The sequence below is a fragment of the Lycorma delicatula genome, chromosome 8 (assembly GCF_047948215.1).
Source record: "Lycorma delicatula isolate Av1 chromosome 8, ASM4794821v1, whole genome shotgun sequence".
Classification (NCBI taxonomy): domain Eukaryota; kingdom Metazoa; phylum Arthropoda; class Insecta; order Hemiptera; family Fulgoridae; genus Lycorma; species Lycorma delicatula.
This window is the reverse complement of record NC_134462.1, coordinates 111,700,165-111,727,907: the sequence shown is the minus strand read 5'-3', so window position 1 is coordinate 111,727,907 and position 27,743 is coordinate 111,700,165. Positions and strand designations below refer to the sequence as shown.

At 32.7% G+C, this 27,743-nt stretch overlaps 1 protein-coding gene across 4 annotated transcripts in view; it reads left to right on the top strand.

Annotated features, from left to right (window-relative positions):
- Sara (Smad anchor for receptor activation) overlaps nt 1-27,743 on the top strand; it is an 88,749-nt gene that overhangs the window by 31,260 nt on the left and 29,746 nt on the right. For all 4 annotated transcript variants that reach the window (XM_075373278.1, XM_075373277.1, XM_075373276.1 and 1 more), the window contains exons 8-12: nt 4,910-5,188; nt 11,058-11,222; nt 16,510-16,669; nt 21,078-21,228; nt 23,368-23,472. In XM_075373278.1, the coding sequence (XP_075229393.1) occupies nt 4,910-5,188; nt 11,058-11,222; nt 16,510-16,669; nt 21,078-21,228; nt 23,368-23,472 (860 nt within the window). The remainder of the gene's footprint in view (nt 1-4,909; nt 5,189-11,057; nt 11,223-16,509; nt 16,670-21,077; nt 21,229-23,367; nt 23,473-27,743) is intronic.

Here is a 27,743-nt window from a genome sequence, read left to right as displayed (position 1 = left end):
GAAATAATGAACAAGGGTCTTCAAATGTGAAACAATCCCAAAACATTTTTTCCGGGGATGTTTAATCGATTGTTGGACACGAGTCAGTAATATATTTTCATCTGATGCTTTTCTAACTTATGGAACATTTTGCCCTTGAACATAAAAATGTGACTCAGAAAACAAAATTTTACCAGTCTTTTTTGGTCTAGTTAGCATGTGCTTTGGCCTGGAAGAGCCTTTTTTGCACATTGATGTTGTTAAAAGCTGCTTTTTAGCTGGCTGACTAGTTTTCAGTCCAGCTGCCAGAAGCCAACATCTAACAGCTGTCACATGTAGTTCTGTTCCACTGGCTGCTAATTTTCGATTTAATTCCGCAGCAGATAATTTTGGATTAAGTGGTCATTTTCTCTCACTAATAACTGATCCTGTGTTGGGTGGTTTTTTACAGCCACATTTACCTTTCCTTTGAGGTGAAAAGGAACTAGTTTAGTTTCTTTAAATTGTTTTAAAATAGCATTCACTATTTTTAGTCCAACATATACTCAGAAACTATTTGTTGTGTCATACTGGTAACCTCAGCAGAGAAACAATTTTTGAACGCTTTCTTGGAGTTATATCCATTATTATATATTTAAGATGTACAGAACAAAAATTATGAAAATATGATTTTGTATTAAAGATTGAAATAAACTTTCACAAAATACTAATTATAACATAAAAAATGCTAAATAACCAAAGAACAATAACCTCACATAACTTAAAGAATGGGTGTGGTCAAGAAGTGCATCCACATTATAGAAATAAACAAAAGTAATTCTCTGTGTTCAGATTAATTTGCAACTGCTGTAGATAATTTATTTATTTAGTATATATATCTGTTTTCCCTTCAGAAAATTTATTGAAATCTCTTATTGACATAACAGTTAAAAACTGATTCAATTTCTTGTCATTTAAAAATGAACAATTAAAATTAGCATGCATCTCTGTTTGACATATACTAAACATTTACACACAAAATACTGTAACATTCACTCAAAAACAAAGTATTTATAAAAACGTGTATTTCATACTTTCCATCTTCTGAAGGAGATATTATTTTTTTTATTATTTGACATATTATTTAAAGTGTAACTTATATTAATAAATGAACTGAATAATACAAAAATAAGCCAGAGCTCACTGATAGAGGTGTCTTTCAGTCCTAGACATTTTCTGAGTTTCTTAATATCTTTTTATTCACATTCTGTATAATTATAATTTTATTCTGCATAGTGTTCTTTATTTCTTAACCTTTAAAAAATCCTCATCATTTCACATTTAATGTTCACTATATTATTATTATTATGCTTTTACGGCCAGCATGGGACCACTTAAGTCAATTTTAGTTGGATCTTTTCTGAGAAAAGCGTATTATTTTACTCTTCCGAGCTGCCCAGTATTTCTTCATCCGTTCAGATCTTGCTTTCTTTTCTTCGTCCGCAAACACCCTCTTCGTTGTATTTTGTCATTTGTTTGTCTTTTGTTTAAATCTAATGCTTTTATCTTTTAGCTTTGTAATTTTTCCAGTTTTATTCTGTAGGTCAGTCAGGGAAATTCCCAATTCTTTCATATCTTCTCTAATTTCTTTGATCCATCCTACTTCTAGCTTTTGGAACCAGAGCTTTTCAATGATATTTCTTGACAGTCTTGTTTCCGGTGTCCTTATGAGATGACCAAAGAAAGAGATTCTTTTTTTCCGCATAGTATCAGTAACAGGCTCTATTTCTCGATACACCACCTCATTTGGCACAATCCACCATTGGCCTTCTTTTGGTGTTTTTTATTGATACACGTTCTGACAATTCTCCTCTCTATTTTCAGAATTTTTTCAATTCGGTTTTTCTGAGTGATTTTGAAAAGGGTCTCGCTTCCGTAGGTGACTTCTGGCTGTACTACAGTTTTATAATGTTTAAGTTTTGTTTTAGCAGAAAGGCATTTTTTGTTATATGTTGACCAAGTTCATTTTTGGGATTTAATCATTTTATTTGTCCTGTTTTGCCATGTCACTTTTTCATTTAAATTATAAGTTATTATTTCCCCTAGATATTTAAATTGTTTTACTATTTTAATTTTCTGATTGTTTACCGTAATGTGCTCTATTACCAGAGGATCTATTGCCATTAGTTCAGTTTTTTCGAAACAGATATGAAGCCCTATCTTTTGTGCTAGGTTTTGAAGGCTCATGATTTGTGTTTTGGCTTCTTGAATATTATTTGCTAAAAGAGCGAGGTCATCTGCAAATCCTAGGCAATTTAATGTGATGGAGTTTTTCTTAGTACCCATTTTTATATTTTTGGGATTTATTTCATACCATTTTCTCATGACAAATTCGAGGGCGTAGTTAAAAAGGAGTGGTGAGAGGCCGTCTCCTTGCCTCAATCCAGTTTTTATGTAGAAGGGTTGAGAGAGTTCAGCTCTGAATTTCACTCTGGACTGGGTATTGGTTAAAGTTAATTTTATCATGTTTACGAGTTTAGGGTGAAGGCCCAGGTTTCTCAGAATATTCAGCATGGATGGTCGGTGTATACAATCATAGGCCCTTTTAAAGTCGACGAAGGTGATTATTAGTTGTTTTTTCCGTCTTTTATATAAGTCCATCATAAGTTTTAGGGATATTATTTGCTCCGGGCAACCTCTCCATGGCCTAAATCCCCCTTGGTATTCCCCAAGTTCCAGTTCAAGTTGGTCTTTGCATCGGTTGTATATGATTCTCGACAGGATTTTGTATGTGCAATCCAGGAGAGATATGCCTCTGTAGTTTTCCGGATTAGTTTTATCCCCTTTCTTATGTAATGGATGAATGAGGACTGTGGTCCAGTGTTCTGGAAGTTTTTCTTCATTCCATATTTTCACGAGGCATAGATGTAGGGAAGTTTTGACTGAATAAACTGATGAGTGTTTCCAGAGTTCTGCGAAAAGCTGATCTTCTCCGCTTGCTTTGTAGTTTTTTATTTCATTTAAGGCTGCGAGAACTTCTTGAATTGTTGGCGGGTTGATATTTACTGGTGAAGTTTTAACTGGAGTTTCAGTGTCAATCTCAAAAAGCTCTGGGGGGTCGTCACAGTTGAGGAGTCTATTGAAGGTTTCTGCCAAAATTTCAGCATTTTCTTTATTGGTGTGGGACATATTTCCTTTTTTTCCTCTCAGCATAAGGGTGGGTGGTTCATATCTTTGAAGAGCCTGACCAAAAATTTTATAATAGTCTTGGAAGTTAGTTTTCTTGGAACTTTCTTCTATTTGCTGAATAAAGTTTTTTTGGGCTTGTCGTTTGGTTCCTCTTATAATTTTCTGAGTTATTTTCCTTTGTTTGGTGAATTCATGGTTAGATTCTTCAGTTTTCTGGGTTTGGTGGTTGATCCAAGCCCGGTGTCGGTCTTTGACTGCTTTGCCACATTCTTCATTCCACCATTGGTGTTTTTTTCTTGGGTTTATAGGGGCTAGTTCTTCAGCTATTTCTTTCAGTTGGGATGTCAGTTCTTTTAAATTATTAGTTAATTTGATATTTTTTGTTGTTTCTTCAAAGATGGCATTGTTTATTAATTTATGTGGATCATAAGCTCTTTTGTTTTTAGGTTGTGATTTTTTCTTTTTATGCAGGGTGAATTTTATTTTAACTTTAATTAAGTAATGGTCCGATCCAGTATCTGTTCCTCTCAAGACTTTTACATTATAAATCTCCTCCTTGTGATAATTCCGGTCCATGCAAACATGATCGAGTTGCCATTCCCCTTTTTTCCAATCTCGGTGTTTCCAAGTCTTCAATTTGTTTGGTTTTCTCATAAAATAGGTGGATTTTGAGATCATATTATGGTTTCTGCAAAATTTGACAATTCTTTGGCCGTTCTTGTTAGTTTTCTTTTGGGCAGGCCATTTTCCGATAATATCAGGATATCTTCGTTCTTTACCAAGTTGGGCATTAAAGTCCCCTATTAAAATCTTGGTGTGGGTCTTATTTATGTTGTTTGCAGTTTGGTCAAGAAGTTCCCAGAATTTGTCCATCTCTTCTCTATCTTTTTTAAGATTGTTTTTGTCATTGGTGGGAGCATGGACATTTATTATGGTGTAGAATTTATTGGCTGATTTTAGGGTTAAGGTTGAAATCCTGGGGGAGTAAGACTTAAATTCTACGACTGAGTCAATTATTTTAAGATTGATTGCAAATCCTGTTCCGAACTGTGGGCAATTCTTCATCACACGTTTCCCGGGGATTCCTTTGTAAATTCTGTAACCCTGAGATTCAAACGGCTCTCGATCGGTGTTTCTCATTTCTTGAAGTCCTGCGATTAGGATATTTTGTTTGTCCATTATGTCTGTTAGAGTTTTTAGTTTGCCGGGTTGAGTTAGAGAATTAATGTTGTGAGTGGCAATGTAGTTTATTTGCTTGTGTCTTATCCTCAATTTTGAAGTTGTGTTGTTTTTGGGTGTTTCCAAACGCTCCGATTCATTGTTATCTTTTAAGCAGCTGCCCACCGGATCCGAGTGCAGCCTTCTCTGGTATTTACCAGACGGTGGATTTTTTTTTAAAAGACCTTCCATATTTGACTTTCAAAGGCAAGTCAGCCTTGGGTGGGAATAAATTCCCGAGTTACAACTCTGGATGTGATACAGAGAGGTGATTCCGATTTAGTTCACCAGTAGAAATCTCCACGTTTCTAACTGGTTATCCAGACGAACCAACGTGGAGGCGCAAACCGATTTTCTTAATTGAGATTTTAAGTATGGAGAAAGTTTAAATCGGTTCCGGAACCGATTTAACTATATATATATATATATATATATTTATTTATTATAAAACGTAGTAATTATTTTGCATATTTTAGGTGTCTGCTGTATTATCATATCTAGATGCTATGCTAATATACTTAATCAGTCTTTTGTTGTTTTTAAGGTGGTACAGTTACCAGCTGCAGTGTTGGTGTGAGCCGAGTGGTTACTGGAGCCAATGGACGCAGGCCATTGGATCCTGTAACGCAAAGTTTCATTCCAGCCGGAGAGAACAATGATACTAATACAAAGTGCTTGCCTCCTGTTGTTGAGCGAGTGCAAGGTGAAACTATTTATTCACAATTTGAGAGTGTGGCCACCAATGGAATAACATTGAACGATGAAAAGCCTATTAAATTTGCCATAAATTGTAATTTGTTTGTACTCATCAAAAGAGTTATGTGTAAGTATTAATGTTATCAAACCATGTAAATCTTTTAAAAAACCTTACTCTATGTTTACTTACAGAAAGTATTATTTCTTTACAAAATAATGCTTTATTTGTAATATATATTTGGTTATGATAAATAAAAAATTTATTTTTATAGGTTTAACCCTAATAGTGACAAACATAGCTGCAATAGGGACAATCTCACAGTTACCATGTTATTTATAAGATTTTATTAAGTATCCCTTTTGTTCTTAATATTTGTGTTTATCACAAGCACTTGTTTCTGCATACAATATATTGCAATTTTCCTTTAGAACACTTGGATGTCATTATAGTTGTAAAGAAGATTCTTTATGCATGCTATGAAAATGAAAAGACCAGCAATTTTGTGATTATGTTAAACTTTCTCTGATGTGCTTTTATTATTAGTTTATTTTCTTTCGGAGTTTAATTTACCATGTCAGATGTAATTTTGTGTATAAGTTTATATGTTTTTAGTGAAATTTGACAATGTTATGCATAAAAATCAATATAAAGTATTCAGTATATGATAACTAGAAAAATTAAGACTAATTTTACACACACGATATAATAATAATATTATGTGATCTTTTTCTCATGCAGAATAATGGCTAATTTTTTTTACTTCATAATATAAATAAAATAAGAAAAAAATTATTTATAATTAAATCCAGTGTAAATGGATCACATGATTTTTTTTATGTAGTTAGAACGCAAGAATGGTGGGAGTTTCAATATTTCACCCTACAGATCACAGAGCCTGGACAATGTCCCTTGCTGCTGTATTATTGGCCGGGTTTCATGGGTTATTTAGCGGCGGTTATAAATTATAAGTTTTATTTATGGACAGATTTGGTAATTTCCGTTCCTATCCGTATGGATCAGCGTGAAATCTATTTAGTGGGTCAGACTGGGAGACCAAGCTTTTGAGCCTAGTACTCCCGGCGTGATTTGCCTTCAGTTCATCCGCTGATGCCCTTTCAGTACCAGCACCATATGGGCTAGCAGGAATATGCCTACTGGGGGCCTAGTTATTTGGAGGGAGCAATGTACATTCCCCCTTTTCTGGAGGGAGTCGAATATGCTGACTGAATTAAATTGTGGTCTCTTCGTGGGACGGTGTGGGGTGTTGTCTAGGTTTTTATAGTTTTAACAAAATTTAATTATGAAAATGGTCACTTTTGCAGCTGGAATTTTCGCACGGTTTCCATTTATAGGTTATGCGATATAGAGGCTCCTAAGCTTGGTTTGACATTTTTTGACTCCCATACCGCCTCTTCATGGTGGTTTGTCTAAAACGGCGTGAGGCTGTTTTCTTATACCCTGTGGAACAAGGTCCTCTCAGCAGATGTCCCAGAGGTGGCCGTGTCTCAACACGGCCATCTCATGAACAGTCTGCGTGCCTGCACCACCCCCACCTCAGATACGGTGTGTAGTCTCGCATCGTGGTGAAGAAAGGCGTTTCTGACAAACCACGGTGCTCCAAATATTGTCTGCAACACTATGTTTTGGACGGCTTTAATTTCTTTTGAAGCATGGAGTTAAACAAAACTCCCCATGCCGGGTAAGCATATGTTAGAATCGGCAGGACATATAGCAAAAAAATGAGCAGTTTGGTTGCCATTGGATTTGGGCTGGCACTGTTCAGTACTGGGTATAGTGTGAGGCCTTTGCCCTTTGATTCACATATTTAACATGTTCTACTAAGGTAAGCTGTTTATATCCAGGACTATTCCCGATTGACTGTTTTCCCAAAGGGGATTTTCTCTTCTGAGATTTCCAGCTGCCTTGCTGGAGAATGTGTCTTGTATGTGAACATCACTGCCACCGATTTTTCACCGTTGACCTTGATTCTCCACATATCGAGCCATGGCTCTACTAGATCCAGTTGCCTTTGGAGTCTCTCGATCGTGTAATCTACACTTCTGGATTCATAATATGCCATGTCGTCTGCGTATAGAGCTGTTTTGACTCTTTCCGACAGCGGCATATCGTTGATGTAGGCCATGTACAAGAACGACAAAAGCACTGCTCCTTGGGGGACTCCAGTGGCTATGTCTCTTATGTAGGAGATTGTTGCCCTTATGCGTACAATAAATTGTCGGTCTAGTAAATAAGACCATATCAATTTGACATAGTGACAAATATACGGTCGTATGCGCAAGTTTATATAGTAAGCCGCTATGCCAAACTTTGTCAAAGGCTTTAGCCACATCTATAAACACGGTTGCAGTTACCACTTTTCTATTTAGGCCTCTGACAAGACTGTTGATTATTTTAACCAGTTGGAGGGTCGTCGAGTGGCCCTCCCTAAACCCAAATTGCTCAGGCCATACTTCTTTTCCCAAATATCATCGAAGTCTCTCCAGGAAAATCCTTTTGAATAGCTTTGACAACGCTGGTAATAAGGAGATCGGTCTGTAATTCTGTGGAAAGAGCAGACTTTTCCCAGGTTTGGGTAGGCATACCCCAATTAAGAAAATATCCAACGTACAATGAATATTGTTATGGTCGCTATAAAAGCGGGTGGAACATTTTGAAATGCACAGGCACTGATCCCATCAACACCAAGCCTTGTCGGGGCTTGTGGCTTTGATTGCTGCGGAAACCTCCGCCTCAGTTACTTGGTCTATTTCTAGTGGGGCATCCTCCACTAAATAATCTACAAGAAAGGACTTCAACTTGGTTGTGTGGTCGTCATTTGTGGCGGGAGGGGGGTTTGGAGTAAATTGTTTTTCCAGGGTGTCGGCGAAAACATCTGCCTTGTCCGCCTCTGAATATGCCAGAAGGCCTTGTTGCCCCACAACCAGGTGGTGGGGCTTCTTTCCTTGTAGTTTTTTGTTTAGCCTGAACACCAAGGAGTGGTCGTCTGAAACTGAGATGAGGTATTCGTTCCACATATCCTCTCAATGTTGTGCCAGCAGCTGTTTCATTCTGTCCGTTTGAATATAAAAAGCGCTTTTATCATGGGGGGGGACAGGGTGATTCGGTATCTCCTCCTCAGTTGGCGCTTCTCTGCTACAGCGTCAAAGATGTGAGGTAGGAGAATATTATGGATAGGCCTCGAGGTCTTCTCTGTAGAGCTGTTTGACAGAGCCTTGGTCATTGACGATGTGACGTGTTTGACCGTGTTGTCAATTTCCTCCAGTGTGGTCAGAAGTTCAGGATGTGTTGGCCTGTAATCCTGTTGGAGAGTTTCATAGAACCTTTTCCAATTCGCTGACCTTTTGGATATAGTTGGGGGGCTTGGCCCAACTCCAATAAGACAGGAGAGTGATCTGAGCTGAGGTCCTCTATCGTTTCAATCATGACCAAAGCATGGGGCTTCTGGAACATTGGTTGGTCTGCCAGACATCGTGGGTTTGGCACCTTTTTTTCCTGTGGTGCAGGCTTGTTCGGCTCTTTTGCTTCCACCTTTTTTTGTAACTACTGCTAGTTTAGTCTTGGGTGATGTGCGGGTAGGTGATTCCCCTTTTCCCACTGTCACCATTGCTGCTGGTGAAACTACCTGCGACTGGGGGTTCAGTTTTCCCCGTCAGGCAACTCGTGCCCAGGTACGTCCGTCAGTAACGGCGGATGTTTTCTGGGTGCCCTTTTGCTTGTTCAGCCTTATAATAAGGATAGCTCCTGTAATTGGCCAGGTGCGACCCCTTACAGTTTGCACATAAGGCAGGCTCCTTGCGGCTTCAGACACATTGCCATGTCATGGTCTCCACCACATTTCACGCAGAGCTGTGCCCTATGGCAATAGTTCGACGAGTGGCCGAACTTTTGGCATCTGTGGCATTGGGGCGGACCCCTCAAGACACAAATGCGGTCACCTTAATTCTACAGTAGAATAAGTTTTCCAGGTCGTAGATGCCCCTTTTGGCTGGCGTTCTTTTTAAGGTGACGAGGCACATGGGGGGTCTCCCTTCTGTCGCATGTTTTAACTGAAACTGCCTCATAATCGAGCGAGATCAGCTCTTCTGATCACCTCTACCGGAGTAACCCCATAAGGGATGCCCCAGACGGGGCATCCGTAAGGGAGTGAAAGGCAACTCCCTCAGAATGCAGAAAACTGCACTTCCCTGAAGTCGACTTTGCTGCTTAGTTGCAGCCTTACAGAGAGCCCAGTAGTTTTGGCTACCAGGCGCCCTCTTACAACGGCAGAGATTGCTCTCACCAGCGATGGCCACTCCTTAGGGCAGTCCAACATGATAGGCCGCCAAGTGACCGGAGGTTGCGAGGAAATTCCATCGCCAACCTCCATGGTGGCAGCTGCCGTTTCAGAGCTGCCCCTCATAGTGTTCAGCTCCTCGGAGGGTTGATCACCTATTGTTACCGATCACAATTTAAAAGTTTTCTTGCTCCCACATCGTTATCCTCTCCACCATCAGAATACTCCAGGGAAGGTGAACATGTGGTGGGGGAGGGGAGAATGGGTTCGGGTTAGATAGCTTTCCATTAAGAAAGAATCATCCGAAGAGTACTGCTAAAATTTAAATTAATAAAGTTATTAAATTAAAACTAGAACTAATTTAATATAATATAATAAAATTATTTATTATATTATATTTAATTTACATAAAGTCCAATTTAATTGCTTAATTAATTAAATTAAATTAAGTAATATTAATTTAATAAAATATAACAAAGTTATTATATTTTATAAATTAATTTAAGAAAATTAAAAATTTTAATTTAGTAAAAGTTCAATAGTATTCACTAATATATTAACTTAAAGTAATAAATACAATTAGAAAGTTTTTAAACAAAGTTTTGAAACTTATCCAATCGTTGACAATAGCAGTGGTATGTGGCTAATGGCCTGGGTAGGCATCCTAACGGGATGTAGCCGACATCACATGGTCAGGGACACAGGTGGGCTGGAAACGAAGCAGAACACTAACACACAAGCACTAGTAACACACTCTTAATGCAGGAGCACTATTTAACACAACCTTTCTCTTTCACATCTCATCAGAGACTTTATGTAGTTGTAAATGCATTGATTGTCTGTCTTGTTTCTTAAAAACCAATAAATTTATGAATATTTTTATCACACTTAGGATAATCCCTATTAAAATTATGAACTTTTATGTTTAATACATTAAGTGTTAATATGTGAAATGAGAATTGAATTGTTTAGATTATTTTAATAAAAAGATATGACATGACCGTAAAAGAGTTGGGTTCTCACAAGTTTCATAGATGATACCATTTTTACTTATAGCATTAATAGTACTTTTAGAATTTTTTTTGTTTATTTGATGGTAATTCTACCAAAGGGATACTTAATTTGTTTGTTGTTAGACATGTCATCAACAAACTATCTAAATCACTGGCTGTGATGTATTATTTCCTCTTTTCTTTTTCTTTTTTATTAAACCATTCAAAAAAAAATTTGCCATTCTCCATTTGTTTTCTTGTTTAATAGACTTCAAAAAAAGGAAGGTTCTCAGTTCAATAGATATGTAATACTTTTTTTTTTGTATTTTCTAAACTTACCCTTCACCAAATAGACTGATCAATGTTTTACTATTTTTTTAGAGGAATCCCTTTGGTGATCCTGTATTATGTATGTAAGTTATTTCAAATAGTCTATGTAAAAAAATTATTTTATGGTAAGACTGTTTTTGGCACTAGTTAAACCTTTCACAATCAATTTTTATGATCAACAATTCTTTTTTGAACTTAATTTTAATTTTCACTCTATTAATTCTGTTTTATTTTAGAGCTCAGTTTATTAAATTCAGTATAAAATGGAGTGAGATTTGCTGTTCACAGATTTGATATTTTAGTGTTAAACTGTAGCCTTTTTTTATTTAGGTTTTAGTGATGATGAATGTCATTTATTAATTCAATGATTTTTTTACAGTGGACTGTTGTGTGAATAGAGAATGTTGGTGTATTACGAGTAGTGGTTTGGCTTGTGTTGGACAAGATGAAGTAGTTTTGCTACTGGAATGTTTACCGGAAGAAAATTGTCCTCCTAAAGATGTATTTTTATTGATTAACATGTTGTATCTGGATGCCTCCAAAGGTAAGTCAGTTTAGTCTTTTCTGATATTTTTATTTTAATAATTATAGGATTATGTTTGTAAAATATCGGTATAGTAATTGCTGTTAGGATCAGTTCTTTTAAATTGTTCTTTAAATGTGGTATTTTAGTTGTAATGGTCAGTTCTTTTAAACTATTCCTTAAATATAATATGTTAAGTAGTTTTATTATATTTGTTTCATTAATGTCAATAATTAATATAGAAATTTAATTGATTAGTTAGTATCATCACCAATTCATGTGTAATGAGAGAAATCACTTTCCCTCTCGATTGCCTTTGGATTCAATCTCACGCTGCTTTCTACAATAATAATGTTAATAGATAACTGTAAGGAAAAAGTAATTATACTAACAGATTTTTTTCTAACATCTTTGATTTTACACTCACGTTTTGAATTAGAATTCTTCCAGACTTGTTCCCTCCTAGCTGCTTTTGGTATACATCTCTCAAGTAAATAAAATTTTACATATATTAGGGTAGGGTGCCTAATGATAGTAAATAAGTGAAAATATTGATTAATTGTACACTTGATCTACACTAATTGTGTTCAAATTTCATTCTGTTTTGTAATGAAACATTAACTCAGAAAGACTTAGTCTGTGGTTCAAACACTTGAAATAAATTCAAGAATTTACATTCTTTTACAACACCTCTATAGAGTATAAAATTTCTCAAAAACATTTTTTTATATATTTTCTCAAAAACATAATGTATATTTTCTGTCATATTCAATACACGGTTAAAATTTGGCAACAGAGTAATTAGGATGTATTTTATTATGAATGGAAATTTACTTTGTTTGAAAGTGATGGAACGAAGGATTTGCATTACATTTTCTGTTAAAAATACTATAAAGCGTAGCAAAGTAGTGTAGAAGTTAGAAAAGACTTTCGATGAGGTTGTTATATCACAACAAGAGTTTATGAATAGTACAAACTGTTTTTAAGAGGGCTATGAAGATGACAAAGGGTTGGAGGTCTTATCTATCACATTAACAACCAATTAAAATATAACAAAATAAAGGATATTGTGATCAGTAATCATCTAATCAATATTAGAGAAGTTGCGCTGAAGAGGTGGGAGTCTTATTGCTCATGTCAAACTATTTCTACTGGCATTTTGGGTATAAAATGAGTAACAGCAAAGTTTACTCAAATTGCTGATTTGTCGACAAAAACAGCATTACAGAACAATTGTTAGCTGTTATGGCTGATGACTCAGAATTATTCAAATGTGTCATAACAGGTAATGAAACTTTTGTGTACGGATATTATATTGAAATGAAGGTCTACTCATCCAGTGGAAATTTCCTAAAGAACTAAGACTAAAAAGCACACCAAGTTCAATCAAATGTTAAGGTTCTCCTTATTGTTTTTATTATTATAATGATGTCATTCATCCGTTATGTATCCTTACCACAAGGTATGGTCAACAAACAGTATTACTTAGGAGTTTTACCCATTTACTTGAGGCTGTCCAAAGAAAACAACCAGAAATGTGGGCAAACAGTTTTTGGATTTTCTAGCTCACTTCACTATTAATTTGTGATTTTAGCCAAAACTAATACCATACTGATGCCTCAGCCTCCTTATTCTTCAGACGTTGTTTAATGTTTAATGAGACATTATCTTGTTCCCACTTAGTAAGAGAACATTAAAAAGGCAATAAATCAATGATAAATGAAGTATAGAAGAAAAATCACCTTAAGTGAACTTAAAAAAGGCTGTATCAAAAAATGATTTGAGGATTAGAAGATCCCTGACTTTAAGTGTGATGCAACTTTGGGTGTAACTTTAAAGAGGATATTATCAGTGTAGAAGAATAAATTAATTCTTTTTGGTAAAAATTAAAATTCTCATTCTTTTTTTTTATCATACAATTTCCAGTTGAGATATGTAAGAAGGACTAGTCAGTGCTAGTTTATTTTTTACCTCAATATTGATTAAATTTTTTAATGTAACATTTTTAAAACTTGTTTTTAAAACAAACAAACAATAATATATGAAATGAAAGCCCTAAAACTAACATGACTTAACAATTTTTTGCAAAGTAGATATGATGAAATTTCAATTACCTTCATGAAATTATCTTCCTTTAATTTTAATCAAATCATCTGATATTGATTGTAACACAAAATTAATTACATAATAAAAATACTCTCTCTAATTTGATTTTTCAATGTTTTTGTTATTGCGACAAATTCATCATTTAAATAAGAGTGACCGTTTTATTAAAATAATTTGATAGTTAACACTCACTAGTCAACATGATTTTTGTCTCACGAGTACCAATAGGTGTACTTAATGCCGTTTTTTAATCTGTTTTCAAATATGTATTTGGGATTTCTCCATTACCCACAGTTTTTTGTTATTTTAATTTTTTTAAATATTAAAAACGTTTTTTCATCCATTTGTCCATTGTCAAGTAAAAGCTTCTAGAGCATTATAAACATGACGGAACCAGATGAGCTAACTGAAAGAGTAGTGTTGCTGCTGTTGTGCAAGTTCAGACGTGTATAGACATGTACAGACGTGATCTAGTGTAGCACACATTCATCAGAACAATGCCAGTTGTGATGTAGTAGTGAACCAGTAAACACATCATTGTGAGTGCTTTCTGTGCCTGAATTATTGTGTATTAAACATATAAAACTTTATTTCTTTTAATTACAAAATGCTTTAAGTTTGCTTAAATCATCCTAACAGTTTTTGTTATGTATGTGGTGAAGTGATGCTCAAGTCCCAAAGGTGAAATCTTACTCCATTAATAAAAAAGTGTTATGAACTTTATTTTGGGTGTAAAGTCAGGGACCAAACAAGGGGCCTGGGCCCCACGTATCTGTTGTTTATTGTTTTCTAGGCTTCTCACTGTCTGGAAAAATGTCACATACCATTTGCTATCCTTATGATTTGGAAGGAATCCAAATATCACTCTTCCGACTGTTATTTCTGTTTAACAAACATTAAAGTGATTATGTCAAAATCATAACATACAGTGGTGTACCCAACTTACAATCTGCAATGTGACCAGTTGCTCACTGTGAAGAATTGCCAATACCAAAGCCTCCAGAACATCTGACATTATATGAAGAGAGCACAGAGTCTGATGGAAATAAGGAAGAAAAAGAAACAGATTATGGTGATAAAAGTTTTGAACAAAGCAGTTTATCTGAGGCCTCATTTACTGACTCAAAAAAATCTTAATCTCATACAAGTTGTAAAGTTACTCAAAAAACAGTCTGAAATGCTTACTACCCGGCTAAAAGGAATGGAATCTTCTTCAAAAGAATACAAAGAAATGTACATATTGTAATCATCATTCTAAATTTAAAGACTATTTTTCTATAGAAAATGGTTTAGTGTTCTGTAATGACATTTCTTCTCTTATGGAGACACTTTGTAATGAATATAACCCATTAGAATGGCGCTTATTCACTGACTCCTCTAAAGTTAGTTTAAAGCTGTGCTTCTGCATAATGGCAATAAATTCCAATCAGTACCTGCATGAAAGAAACATGAAAACTTTAAATTTATATTGGAAAAGCTTCAATATGCAATGTATGAATGGAATATTTGTGGTGATTTGAACGTAATTGCACTTATTCTTGGTCTGCAGCTTGGTTACATAAAGTACTGTTGTTTTTTGTGTGAATGGGATAGTATGGATAAAAAAAACTATTTCATTAGAAAAGAATGGCCTAAATGCAAATCACTCATTCCTGAACAGAAAAATGTGAAACATGTTCCATTTTGTAATCCTAAAAATGTGTATCTACCTCTGTTGCATATAAAACTAGGATTAATGAAGAATTTCATCAAGGCTATGGTTATACTTCTGGTTTCATGTACTTAAAACAGCAGTTTCCTAAAATTAGTGATGCAAAAATTAAAGAAGGAATATTTGTGGGTCTACAAATATGATCACTATGCATGATGAAAAGTTTTGAGGAACTATTGAATCCACTGGAGAAAGCAGCTTGACAAACATTCAAAAATGTTACTCTGAGTTTTTTGGGAAATTAAAACACAAAAAATTATTGTGATCTTGTTAACGATCTTATAACATCTTATAAAAATTTGGGTTGTAATATATCCTTAAAAGTACCCTTCCTGGACTCGCACTGAGATTTGTTCTTGGAATATCTTGGTGCAGTGAGCAATGAGTACAGGGAACACTTTCATCAGGAGATTTCAGCTATGGAAAAGAGGCAAATGGAATTCTAATATGCTGATCGATTATTGTTGGACCATCAAGAGGAACACTCCACAGACAAAATATAGCAGAAAATCGTCATTTCTTACTTTCTAGGTGAGTCAGATGTTTGAATATTGTGTAGTTAATATTAAAATGTTTGAAATTATAAATGTGTGTCTCTCGGAAATCTTGAATGGTGGGGAAAAGCCAATATCATATTTGAATTCAGGAGAAAAAATATAATATATATAATAATATAATATATATAATATAAAATATCAGAATCACATAATTTTCTTCCTGAGACAAAAAAAGAATTCTTTTTTGTTCTTATTAATTAGTTTCACGGAAGTCAAATAACTACCTAAATCTCTTAATTCTTTGCTGACATAGTAAAGTTTGATCATAGCATTTTTGACTAATTTCTAATACTTTTTCTGAATTCATAAGCTTTCAGGAGTTAAAATTAAAATAATTTTGAAAAAACAATCAAAAGTAATTTACTTAATGCCGCTGATGAATATGAATTTCATTAGCAGTTAGAAAATATAAAATTAAATTTTAAAATATAAAAACAAAAAATAAAGAAAAAAGCTGTACAAAACAACAACATTGCCTGTGAAATAAACAAAAGCTGAATATTAATTGAAAAAATAGTACAATCTCATTACAACGTAAGCAGACTTTAATTAAATGCTTTTTTTAATTTTTATTATCCAAAAACAATACAGAAATTACCTTTTTTTTATTTTATCGATTAATGTTTTATCAGTAAAATAAAAAATATATCCTAGTTTCAGAATAGTCTATTTTATTTATCATCAGTCAGTTTTTATTGTCTTATTTTCTTATTTCTTTACCATTTTACAAACATAAAAAGTTAAATAAATTAACAATATTATAAAATGTATTAATTACACTAAGAGCAGTATAATCAAATAATTGTAATACATATGTTTTTTTTTTGTTTTTTTTTTAATAGACTTGCTTACAAAATGTTTCTCTTACAAAAACCATATTAAATATCCTCTTTATATCTTTAAATTCTTATATATATATTTTTTTTTTTTTTAGGTAATACAGTTAGTGAATTATCATTTTCGCCTTCATTTTGTACAAATTTGTTGGGTTCCCGTGATCATGGTGGCTTTTTATATATTAGACCTTCATACCAATGTACTGGGAAGCTGATATTACCCAGTCCACCTTATCTAGTTGCCTTGTTAATACACAAGTAAGTGTTCTATTTTTTATTTAAAATGGTATTACTCTCAGATTTATTATTTTTTATACTTGTAATATAACTGATATTTACTTTAAAATCACATTTATACATCTTTTATAAAACTATTTAAAGAACAGATTTTTTCAATCTTAATGACTTCCCCCTTAAAACAATATATTCTTGGCCTCTTGTAAGTAATTAGAATCTCACTACAATATTTAATCCTTTGGAGTAATTTAAAATATCATTCAGATTTTTTTTAGTCAAGTCTCATCTGCTACTCTTAATTTAACTAAAATTCTTAGTTAAGTGTAATTGAGTTCACTCTAAAAATATTTTTTTACTGAAATAAAAAATGAAATTTAAATGATTACATTCCAAAAATCTAGGTCTAGATTTCATATTATAACATTTTTTGTAATTACTTTTTTGAGTGTAAACTTGTTTTCATTCAGGTAAAAGTAATGGTAACTGAAAAGCAGAAATTATAGGCTTAGCACAAAATTTTTAATTTATTTAACCAAGCTAAGGGTATCAGACATTCTTGATAATGGACAAATGCCTAAATGGGGTTAGGCTAAAAATTGCTTTATGACTCAATATTAATCAGTTGCTGAAAGATTTTAGCAGAATTTTTTCTTTCTTCGTTTTTAGAAGAAGGTTAATTTTAGCAATGCGTAGTGAGATTGCAGCTGTGTCCAATGTTACCAGTGGAATCTTTGACTTAATTGTTTTGTAAGGATTTCTTTATTATATTATACTTTACTTAATGAAAATTTTGTATTACTTCTTTTATCTTTTATTTAAAGTTATTACTACTTTTTAAAATGATTTACTGCTTATGATTATTGTACCTTGCAGAGTTGCAGATTCGAATGTTATCAAGTTTGGTGGTATTTTTCATGAGTTATATGTAATTCATTTCTCATCACAAAAAAAAGAACAGTGAGAGGTTAATTTAATTGTGTGTCAGCTTGTTGTTGCCAGAGTGAATAAATAAATAAATTTTTTATTTTTATGTTTTCTGTATCTTATTTGTAATTACTTGTCATTAATTAATTGTTAAAAGTGATATTACCTGCTCGTGTAAGTAGAGTCATATTTAATTTACCAATAATATAATGTTACTTCATTATGATATATCTATAATTCTTTTAAATAAATAATTTGTATAATAATCCATACTACACTTATTGATTTTTTAGGGTACTTTAGTTTTATTATTATACGATTTTATTTAAATCTAATTTAAAAGTATAAAAGTGATTTTTTAATTTATTTTATAGGAATTTCAGTATTTACTGAAAACAGAAATGTTAAAAAGTAGTTAAAATCAACCATTTAGACGAGAAACAAAAAAAAGTTATCAAAAAAACTTTTGTTTGTTAATTAGTTGCTAATTGAACAGCATTTGTAGATGGTTTTTTGGGGGTTTTTTTCAAAAACAAAACCACTAACAAATAATATATAATAACATGTAACATTTCAAAGCAAACGAAAAACTTTGTTTCTGCATTAAAAAAATAATAATCAGTTACTAAGACTAAAATCCTTTCATCTCTCCTCATTGAAGTCGTCCTTTGCCAGTCACCCATGATTGAAATTATCCTTTTGTCATTGGGCTTCCAAGTTAATGAGTTGTCTAGTTTCTATAGTAAAAATTTTCAATTTCTGAAATATTAGGCTTTTGTCTGATTTTGAATAGATTTTTTATAGTGTTCTTTTTAGGTGGTAAAATTCCTTTTTACCATATTTTATGTGTGTCAATCAAATATAAATTGGACTTTTGTCTTCATAGCTTGTATAGAAACATGAATGGGCTAGTGCAGATGGATACTCCAGCTGCCTTAGCATTCAAGTTTCTCTGGTCAGTAGCATCAGTTGACAAAGCAGCAGATTCTATTGTCGATTGCATAACATATTATCATTTTCAAAAAAATAAAGTTTGATTAGTATGCACGCGTAGTTAGGGAATATAACATCACACACCCAGGTTTACGACCGGGCCAGCAAATTTAAATGAGAGGGCATGAAGCTGTAGAAAATAGATCACAAAAGGTGTTCCAGGAAAACTGTGATGGATGACACTATTTGATAGATCTGTGACCTCATTAAAGACAATCATCACCTTGTTGTTGACAAAATTGCTTTGGAAGTGGATATTGGTCATGAAAGTGCTTATTACATTATCACAGATCACCTTGGATTCTACAAAGTCTGTGTGAAGTGGGTTTCAAAACTTTGGCTCAGAATTTCTTGACAGGAAATTTGCCAAAGGCCGCTGAATAGATTTCAACAAATAGATATTTGTAAATAATCTTTTTTTACATTGAATCTCATGTGGTGAAACACTGTTACATCAGTATGCTCCTGAGTCAAAATCAGCAAGTATGGAGTGGTGTACAGGTGGAGAGCCTTATTCTTTAAAGGCAAAAACTATCTATCAGCTGAAAAGTCCTACAACTATCTTTTGAGATCAGGAGGCGTATTGTTTGTTAATTTTCTTCTCGAATATTGCAGTATGAATGCTGCATACTACCAGCTTTTGGTTAAAGTGAAAGCACCTACAGAAACAAAAAGTACCATCAGTGAATCAGAGATTGATTCCACTTCATGACAATGCCAAGCTTCATACGGCTGCTAACATTCAAGATAAACTGTACATAATTTTCAGGGAAACCTCAGAACATCCTCTACTTATACTTAAGTCTAAGATTTTTAAATTTGTTTTTCTGTTGCTTTATTTTGATTTTTCTTAACAAATTTTTTTTTACCCATCTTGGTTTTTTCTTCAATTTGTAAGGGTCTCTGTACTAACCCCATTTTGTTATTTCTATTTCTATACTAGTGAACTTATGTCCTTATCATTATGGTCCTGCCTATTTACCCCTTGAAAACAGTTTGTCTTTAATAAAAATATCTTCTTCTTTTGAAGCTCCACTTACTCATGACATTATTGGTTTGTTAAAAAGATTGTAATTTTTCTATTTTGATCATTCTTTTCTGTGATTCATTTCCTTATCTGTGTGTGATTCTTTTTTTACAAATTAAGCATAAAGTTCACCACTATTTTTTTTCCTGTAATTGTTATACCAGGTAATTCAAAAAGGACTTCTCAACTTTAAATGGTACATACAACTTATAGATTTGGATGAGGTCTCATTTCATAGAAAAATACATCAAGTTTGTCACCCAACATTTACTTTGGTTGGATATCGATTCCATTTGTAATTCAACATACATCCCGCCTGAAGTCGATTTCATTCCAGACTGTAGCCACCAAATCGGGCATTACCTCTTCAGCTGCGGCATTAGTTCAAAGTCAGCTAATAAGGTCGGCAGGCACAGGTGGTACATAAACCCAATCTTTAATGAACCCTCAAGAAAAAAATCAAGTGGGGTCAAATCTGGGAAGCAAGGGGTCATGCCATTGGACCTTCATGACCAATCCACCAACCTGGGAATCAGTATCAAGAAAATCTCAGACTTCTAGACAGTAGGCAGTGAGCTGATGCCCTGTCGTACTGATAGTAATGGCATTTCTACACAAAACTGTAGCCAAGCCACTTTGTTGTCATTTGTAATGTGTTGAAGCATGTTTAGTTTGTATGGCTTCAGGTGCAATTGTTTACATTATACATGCCAAACAGTTGTTTGTGGAATGCCAGTCTAACGTACGCACATTGAATTGATTTCTTCAAACTACATTAAAAACTTTCTCTTGAGTTATTTGAGAGCAGCTTAAGGGATGCATGGACATCACATCCTGGTGATTTTGTACGTTTAACAGAATAAACTGTCTCAATGAAGGTTTGGTGCTGTGAGTAAGTTGTATGCTACTAGCAAGCTTCCTACAATATTCTCTACAAAAATTATGTTGAACTGCAGTTGCTGACTGCAAATCGTGAAACCAAAACACACTACGAGCATGTCCGCACCAATAAATGGATCCATTTTTAACATCACTGTTAACACACTAGTGGCCAAATTCGGTACTAATTAGCTATGTGAGTTGAAACTTGATGTGTTTTGCCATGAAATGATACCTTAACCAAATATGTAAGTGGTGTAAATAAATTTTTATATGCTTTTTAAGTTGTAAAGTTCTTTTTGAATCACCTGATATAATTTACTGAAATCAAAGTGTAGTTATGTTTTAACTAAAATAAGATCTATAGGACTTCAAAAATCAAAAACACTCAAACTACAGCATTACTAATAAAAAGAATGGGGAGGGGAAATTAGTCATCGAACTCTGCTATCATTCTCTATACCTTGCTTAGTGAGTGCTTGGATGTTGGTACGGTATCGTATTCAGTATTTTGTAGTCTGCTCATTTTAATCATTAACTTGGGAAACAATCACATCAGTCTTAACAGTAGATAAGATTTTTACACATTCCTTTTATTTTTTATAGGTGGGAGACACCATGGGCTAGATTATTTCCAATACGTCTAGTGTTAAGACTGGGAGCAGAGTATAGGTATTATCCTTGTCCTCTACTGTCAGTGAGACATCGCCAGCCACTGTATACCGATATCGGTCACACCATTATCAATATTTTAGCAGTAAGTAACATAGCCATCTGACATTGATTAAATAACTGATAATATAACACTGTAGTGCATTCAAATACATTTCGTATTTAATTATCATTACCATAATCAGTCTTATTTAAAAAATATGGAATATTTTGTTTTCCCCCTTTGAGGTTCGAAAAAGTTTCAAAGCATGATAACTTATATTAAATAAAATAATTAAAATATTTCAAGTCAATTGATTTGAAAAAGCAAATTGAAAGTTTATAGAATCAATTTTTACAAGTACGGTTTATGACTGTTGAACATTAAAATAATGGTTGAAAATTTTTCCTATTTGCATATTGTTTCATTTACAGAAAAAAGATGGTTAATGCATAAAATTTCTCTGCCAAAAGTTTGTCATATTATTTTTTTATTAAGTTAGAAAGGATAAGTGGAAAGTTTTTTAAAATTCAACTTTGAATTTATAGAAAATCTCATCAATATTTTCCTTGTTTACCCCCAGAAATATCCGTTTTCCCCCTTCTTCTCATTTGGGAATTTCCAAAAAATATAAATGAAATGACTACTCTAATACACAGTTTTCACACCAGATTTTGAATTATACTTCCTACATATAAAACTAAATTAATACCAGTACATGTGCATAAACAGGTATGTTCAAAAAGTATAAACGTTTTGATTTACTTACCACGAAGAATTTTATTGATATGAAGTCTGTACCTGTGAGAGAAGTGGAACATAACACCATATATCCATTTAGAATTTATTTGTTTGTTGCATGGTTTGCTTTCTGTTGTCATTTATGTTGTCTTTCAGTATTATTTTGCAACTTTTTTAATGAGTAATTTGTATGAACGTCATATTAAAGTAAAATTTTACACAAAACTATTATTGAAACAGATATGTTATACGTAACTTACAATTATTTTTTATTATTTTTTTTTTTACATAGATTGTTAAAACAGACTTACAACTATGATTTTTTAAGCCATTTGCATTGTTTTGGAGTAAAAACAATTTGAAGATGGATAATCAATTATTGATTATTTGTCTTTGAATGGCTATCTGTATCAACAGATGCCTCTCATTTCACAAAAGACAATAGTTCTGGTAATTGTTTGACTAATGTGACTGAGTACAAAAATTCTAATCTTGGATAAGTTTACGTACTTGATGTTACTTGATCAAAAAGGTTCATTGTGTTGTGATTTGTCAGTAACTAATTCAAGTCAGTAGAAATGAAACAAGTGATAAAATGTAAATTCATGGCTATGGTATTGAAATTTAAGTTCACTCTTTCAGTGGATCTGAAAAAGTACCAAATTTAAAAAAAAATATAAAGTTCAATCTAGATCATGTTGACCAATCATTCCTTATTCTGCCCAAACTTGTGATTCCGACACTACTCCTTAAAAAACTTTATTTTACAAATCTACATTCTGATGGTGTCCCTTCTTTTCATAACAAGATACCTCCTTCTCTTGTTTTATATACAAGTATTGAGAAGCCTAAAAGATCCACTACTACCTTTTGTAGAGCTATGATTTAGGTACCCACAGTAAGTCTTAGAACATATCATTGTGGGTACAGGATATTAAAACATTATCACTGAAAAAGAAGTCAGTAACATGGAAAAATTTCAGGTGATGATTACTATTCTCAGTTCAACAAAAGATATTGGAAGATTCCTAGATTAAAATTTGATCAGAATTTATTTAAAAAATAAATTTCACAGAATGTATTTAATCTTAGTATCTCATTATTTACAAAATAAATAAATTGTAAATTTCACAAATTTATTCCCTATAAACTCAAAAACATTTTCTGTTGTTGTTTTTTGATTTTTCTGTTTTTACATTTACTCATTCTCTCATTTTTTCTTTATTTTTTTTCTCTTGTTCTTGCACTTCGTATCTATGGAAGTTTCTCTTCTCATTACAATAATATTTGAGATTATAATTGAAAAAGCTTACAGTAAATTACATAGTTTCAAAGAAACTATCTGTGTTACTTAATTTGATTATAGTTGCACAAATTGATGACTTCATTATTTTTAATTCCCTTGTTCATAATTTATTTTTTATACTTAAGTGGACAATAATCATGAATTTGTGTAATAATTTTTTTTGTTATGTTGAATGACTGTATTGTATGTGTTTTTAGGATTTTCGTAAATACTCATATACATTGCCTACAGTGAGAGGTCTGGTTGTACATATGGAAGATAGACAGACAACTATATTATTACCAAGAAATAGATATGATCAGGTATTCATAGTATAATTATTATTTATTTTATTTATTGTTTACTTTAACTTTTAAATAACTTTACACAATCATTTTTTCAAAATATCAAAACAATATGGAATTGATTGAATTCCATTCTTCAACTATTTGCACTTAACAGTTGTAAAATATTTATTTGAAAATTTCCAAAATTTAGTATTTTTAAATTCGTCCAATTGGTGTGAGAAAATTTTTTTTAACAATTTTTACAACATTGGCATTAAAAAATTTATACTAAACACTAACTCAGTCAGTAGTATCATTTTTAACTTTTTTGATAAAATTTGGCTATGGATACCTTCATAAGAAAAATTCCAATAAATATGAAATTTATGGAAAAAACATTTTCTGACTAATATCTATGTCAATTGGTGACAATCGCAAAAGGTGACTTGATATGATTCACAGGTCACTCCCAAAAATTATGTGCTATAACCAAGAATTAGAAGCATCCCATGTTAAGCTTACTGGTTAAAATGAATAGTGAAGTGGTTTCCTATTGCCTTCTTCACAAAGTGAAATGTACTGTTGTATATCAGCATCTCAGACCCAAAATGCAGGTGGTAAAGCTACCTGCATTTTATAAGTGACACCATTCTGTTTGTCACAGACTGTTTAGTGAAAAATAATTACTGTAAGACAACTGTGACTCTTGTACCTCTGGTGCTTCACATATATTACAGACATAAAAGAAATTGAGAAGATAGTATAAATCAACAAATTAACGTATCCCTTTCTGTCTTGAAACAGTTCATTATATGAAGTACTACATCTCAGCAAGAAATTTTTGACAAAAGTTGTTCATATTTTATGAATATGTTATTATGTTGTACAGCTTTTTTTCTTAAAATGACAATCATTTAAAGAAATTTTCGAAAAATAGTTTCTGATCAAGTCACAAGAGGAGTGACCTTGGTATATTTGTAAAATGCCTAAGTATGAATTGGAGTTACATACATATCAGCTTACGAGTTTCAATTAAAATTAGATAAGCCATTCAGAGTTTTGCCTTAACAAACATTTATGCAAAATGTATCACTAAGTTCTCCGAGGACTTTTCATAACCTATTCTACCTGTGAAAATAATGGAAAAAGTTCAGATAAACATTTGCCCTATAATGCTTCTTTTGCTAGTTACGGGTAGTGAAGATTTCACTCAGATTTCAGCTTGCCCCGGTAAAATGAGGTAATACTGAAATTTTTAGGATATTAATTAAGGGGCAGAATTAGTGATTGATTTCTTATGGTTTTTGACTTGAAAATCGAATAGGATAGGTCCCAGAACTGGACCTGCAGTAATTTTTTTAGAAATCTAGAATGAAAACCAATAAATTGGAGTAAAAACCCTGTTTTTTTCTGTTTGATGTACTATAACTGTTAAATGGGTAATAAATACGAAAGTTTTAAACAAAACTTGTAGAGAATTTAATTCTTAAATGAATTGAATAAAACAAAGAAAATTTAAAAAAAATTAAAGTTTTATTTAGAAAGAATACATTACTGCAGTTGTCAGAAAAGGTCTTATTTAATGTAAATAAAAAACAGATTCCTTTTTGATGATGTGAAAAAACTTTAAAAACAAAATTCGCTGTTAAAAATTGCTTTTAAAAATTTTTTTTTAAAAATGTACAATTGTAAAATAAAAATTACTCATAATAATTTTTTTATTACTGACAGAAATACAATAAAATATTTGAATGTGGGTAATAAAATAGCAACAGCTGATACTGTTGCGAAGGTTTTCTGTGAATTTTAGTTTGAATGTACTCGGTTTTCCATTGAAGTATAATGCACTTTGGTCTAGTGTACTGTCTCTAAATAAAATTCAAATTTTACTAACTTTTGTATTGTTTTATTCAACTTAAAACAAAAATGTTCTAGACCATTTGACCATTAGATCATTTTGTTCAGAATTAAATTCTGTACAAGTTTTGTTTAAAATTTTTATGTGTTTATTACCCATTTAACAAATTTATTGTACATCAAACATAAAAAACAGGATGTTTTTACCTTTATTATCAGTTTTCACCCCAGATTACTCAAAAACTACTGCAGGTACGGTTCTGGAATGTATTTTATTTGATTTTTCAGGTAAGAAATCACTAATTCTGCCCCTTAATTGTTAAATGTTTCAGTACCACCTCAATTCACTGGGATAGCAAAATCTTTCATTAGCTGTAACTCGCAAACTAAGCCGTTTAGGACATACATTTATATGAACTTTTTCCATTATTTTTTCGAGTAGAATAGGTTATGAAAGTCCCAGGAGAACTTTGTGATACATTTTACATATAGGTTTGTTTGTTTGTGTATTACTTTACTGAATTAATCTTTTTAAGATTCATATTATTACCCTGTACTATTAATTTTATTAATATAAACCACCTAGTGCAAAATATTGAGATAAAACATACTGTACCTTAATTTTATCATGAAAGTACTTTAGTGGAATCCCACATCCTCAGTCAAGATTCAATTATTTAATTAAACTGCATATTGAAAATGCTAAATTATTTTTAATTAGTAAGTATTTAGTATTTTTAATATGCAGCTTATTTAAATGAATACAATCATAACTGAAGATGCAGGATGCTGCAAAGTACTTTCATAATAAAATTAAGATAAGATGTCATACCAATATTCTGTACTAGGTGGTTTATATTAATAGAATTAATATATACAAGGTCTGTAAATAAAGTAACGAGACTAGTTTTTTTGGCAGCCAAAGTGGCAACACTGTAAAGTTACTAGTAAACATATGATTACCACAGTTGATTTATATTACGTATTAATATCTTTAGTCTATTGTTGCCACATGAGACGTAAACAAACTTTTTGTGTAATGAATTTTTGTTGTACGTTATAAAAATGAGTGATACTGATCATTAGAAACGTTGTGCAATCAAGTTAGATGTTAAACTCGGTGAGAATGCTACTGAAACTTTTTCAAAATTCAAATGGGCGTATGGAGATGATGCTCTTGTCACGAGCCCAAGTTTTTAGGTAGTTTAAAGCATTTTCAGATGGCCAGGAATCAGTTGCAGATGATCCATGCTGTGGAAGACCATTAATATCAGAAAGTTATAACGTTGAGCGAATCAGAGACTTGATACGGTACAACCGATGATTAACTGTCAGAGTGATTGTAGAATAATTGAATTTGAGCCATACCACAGTCATAAAATTTTGACCAACAAATTGGACGTGAAAAATTTTTGTGCAAAATTGGTCCCAAGAAACCTCACTGTTGAACAGAAAAACAATAGGGTGGAAGTGTGTCACAATCTTCCTAGGGTGAATTGAAACTGATCCTGATTTTCTACTCATAAAAAAATGTTATTACTGGTGATGAATCTTGGATATTTGAACATGACTCAGAAACAAAATCCCAGAGCAAGGAGTGACACACTTCAAACTCACTACATCCCTAAAAAGCAAAAATGAACATCAAAAATTAAATCGGTAGTGTGTCATTGTCCATAAGGAATTTTTGCCTACAGGACAGACTGTAAATCAGTATGTTTACCGAGAAATTCTTGAAAAAATGCGGAAAACAGTTGCCCATGTGAGACCAGCCATCAAAGACAACTGGATGCTGCATTATGACAATGCACTTTGTCACACTGCACTCTCAATTAATGAGTTTTTGGCAAAGAAAAACATTCCTGTAGTTCTTCAACCACCTTATTCACCTGACTTGAGTCTCTGCGACTTTCCTGTTCCCAACTTAAAAAAACACCTGAAAGGACACCATTTTGGAACAGTAGAAAACATTAAAAAAATGTAACTGACCATCTGAAGGATATTACAATTTCTGAGTTCCAACACTGCTATGAAGGGTGGGAAAACTGTTTGAAGCGTTTCGTGGCTTCCCAAGGGAACTATTTTGAAGGTGATAAGAGTACATGTATAATTGGATTGTTAGTAAAATGTTTTTCTGAAATAGTCTCATTAAATATCCAAGCCAAACACGCACAAGATTGATATCTACTGTTTATGTTACGCTCTTCGCCCTTTGTTCTGGGAGTGGTGAACAACTGTATGCTAGCCTAGGCTGTGAGTCATTCGTAATAAAAATTTGTTTATTCTGGTTTGTGTAAATAATAACTGAATGATGTGTAATTCTTAACATTAAATCTCTATTAATACAAACTGTTCCTGAATCATTCAGAGACTAACTTGTTTTTCTAAATGATTCTGTTCTAATTTATACTGTATTTGCAGTTAAAAGTTGTCCAGTTAATTGTGTGTAT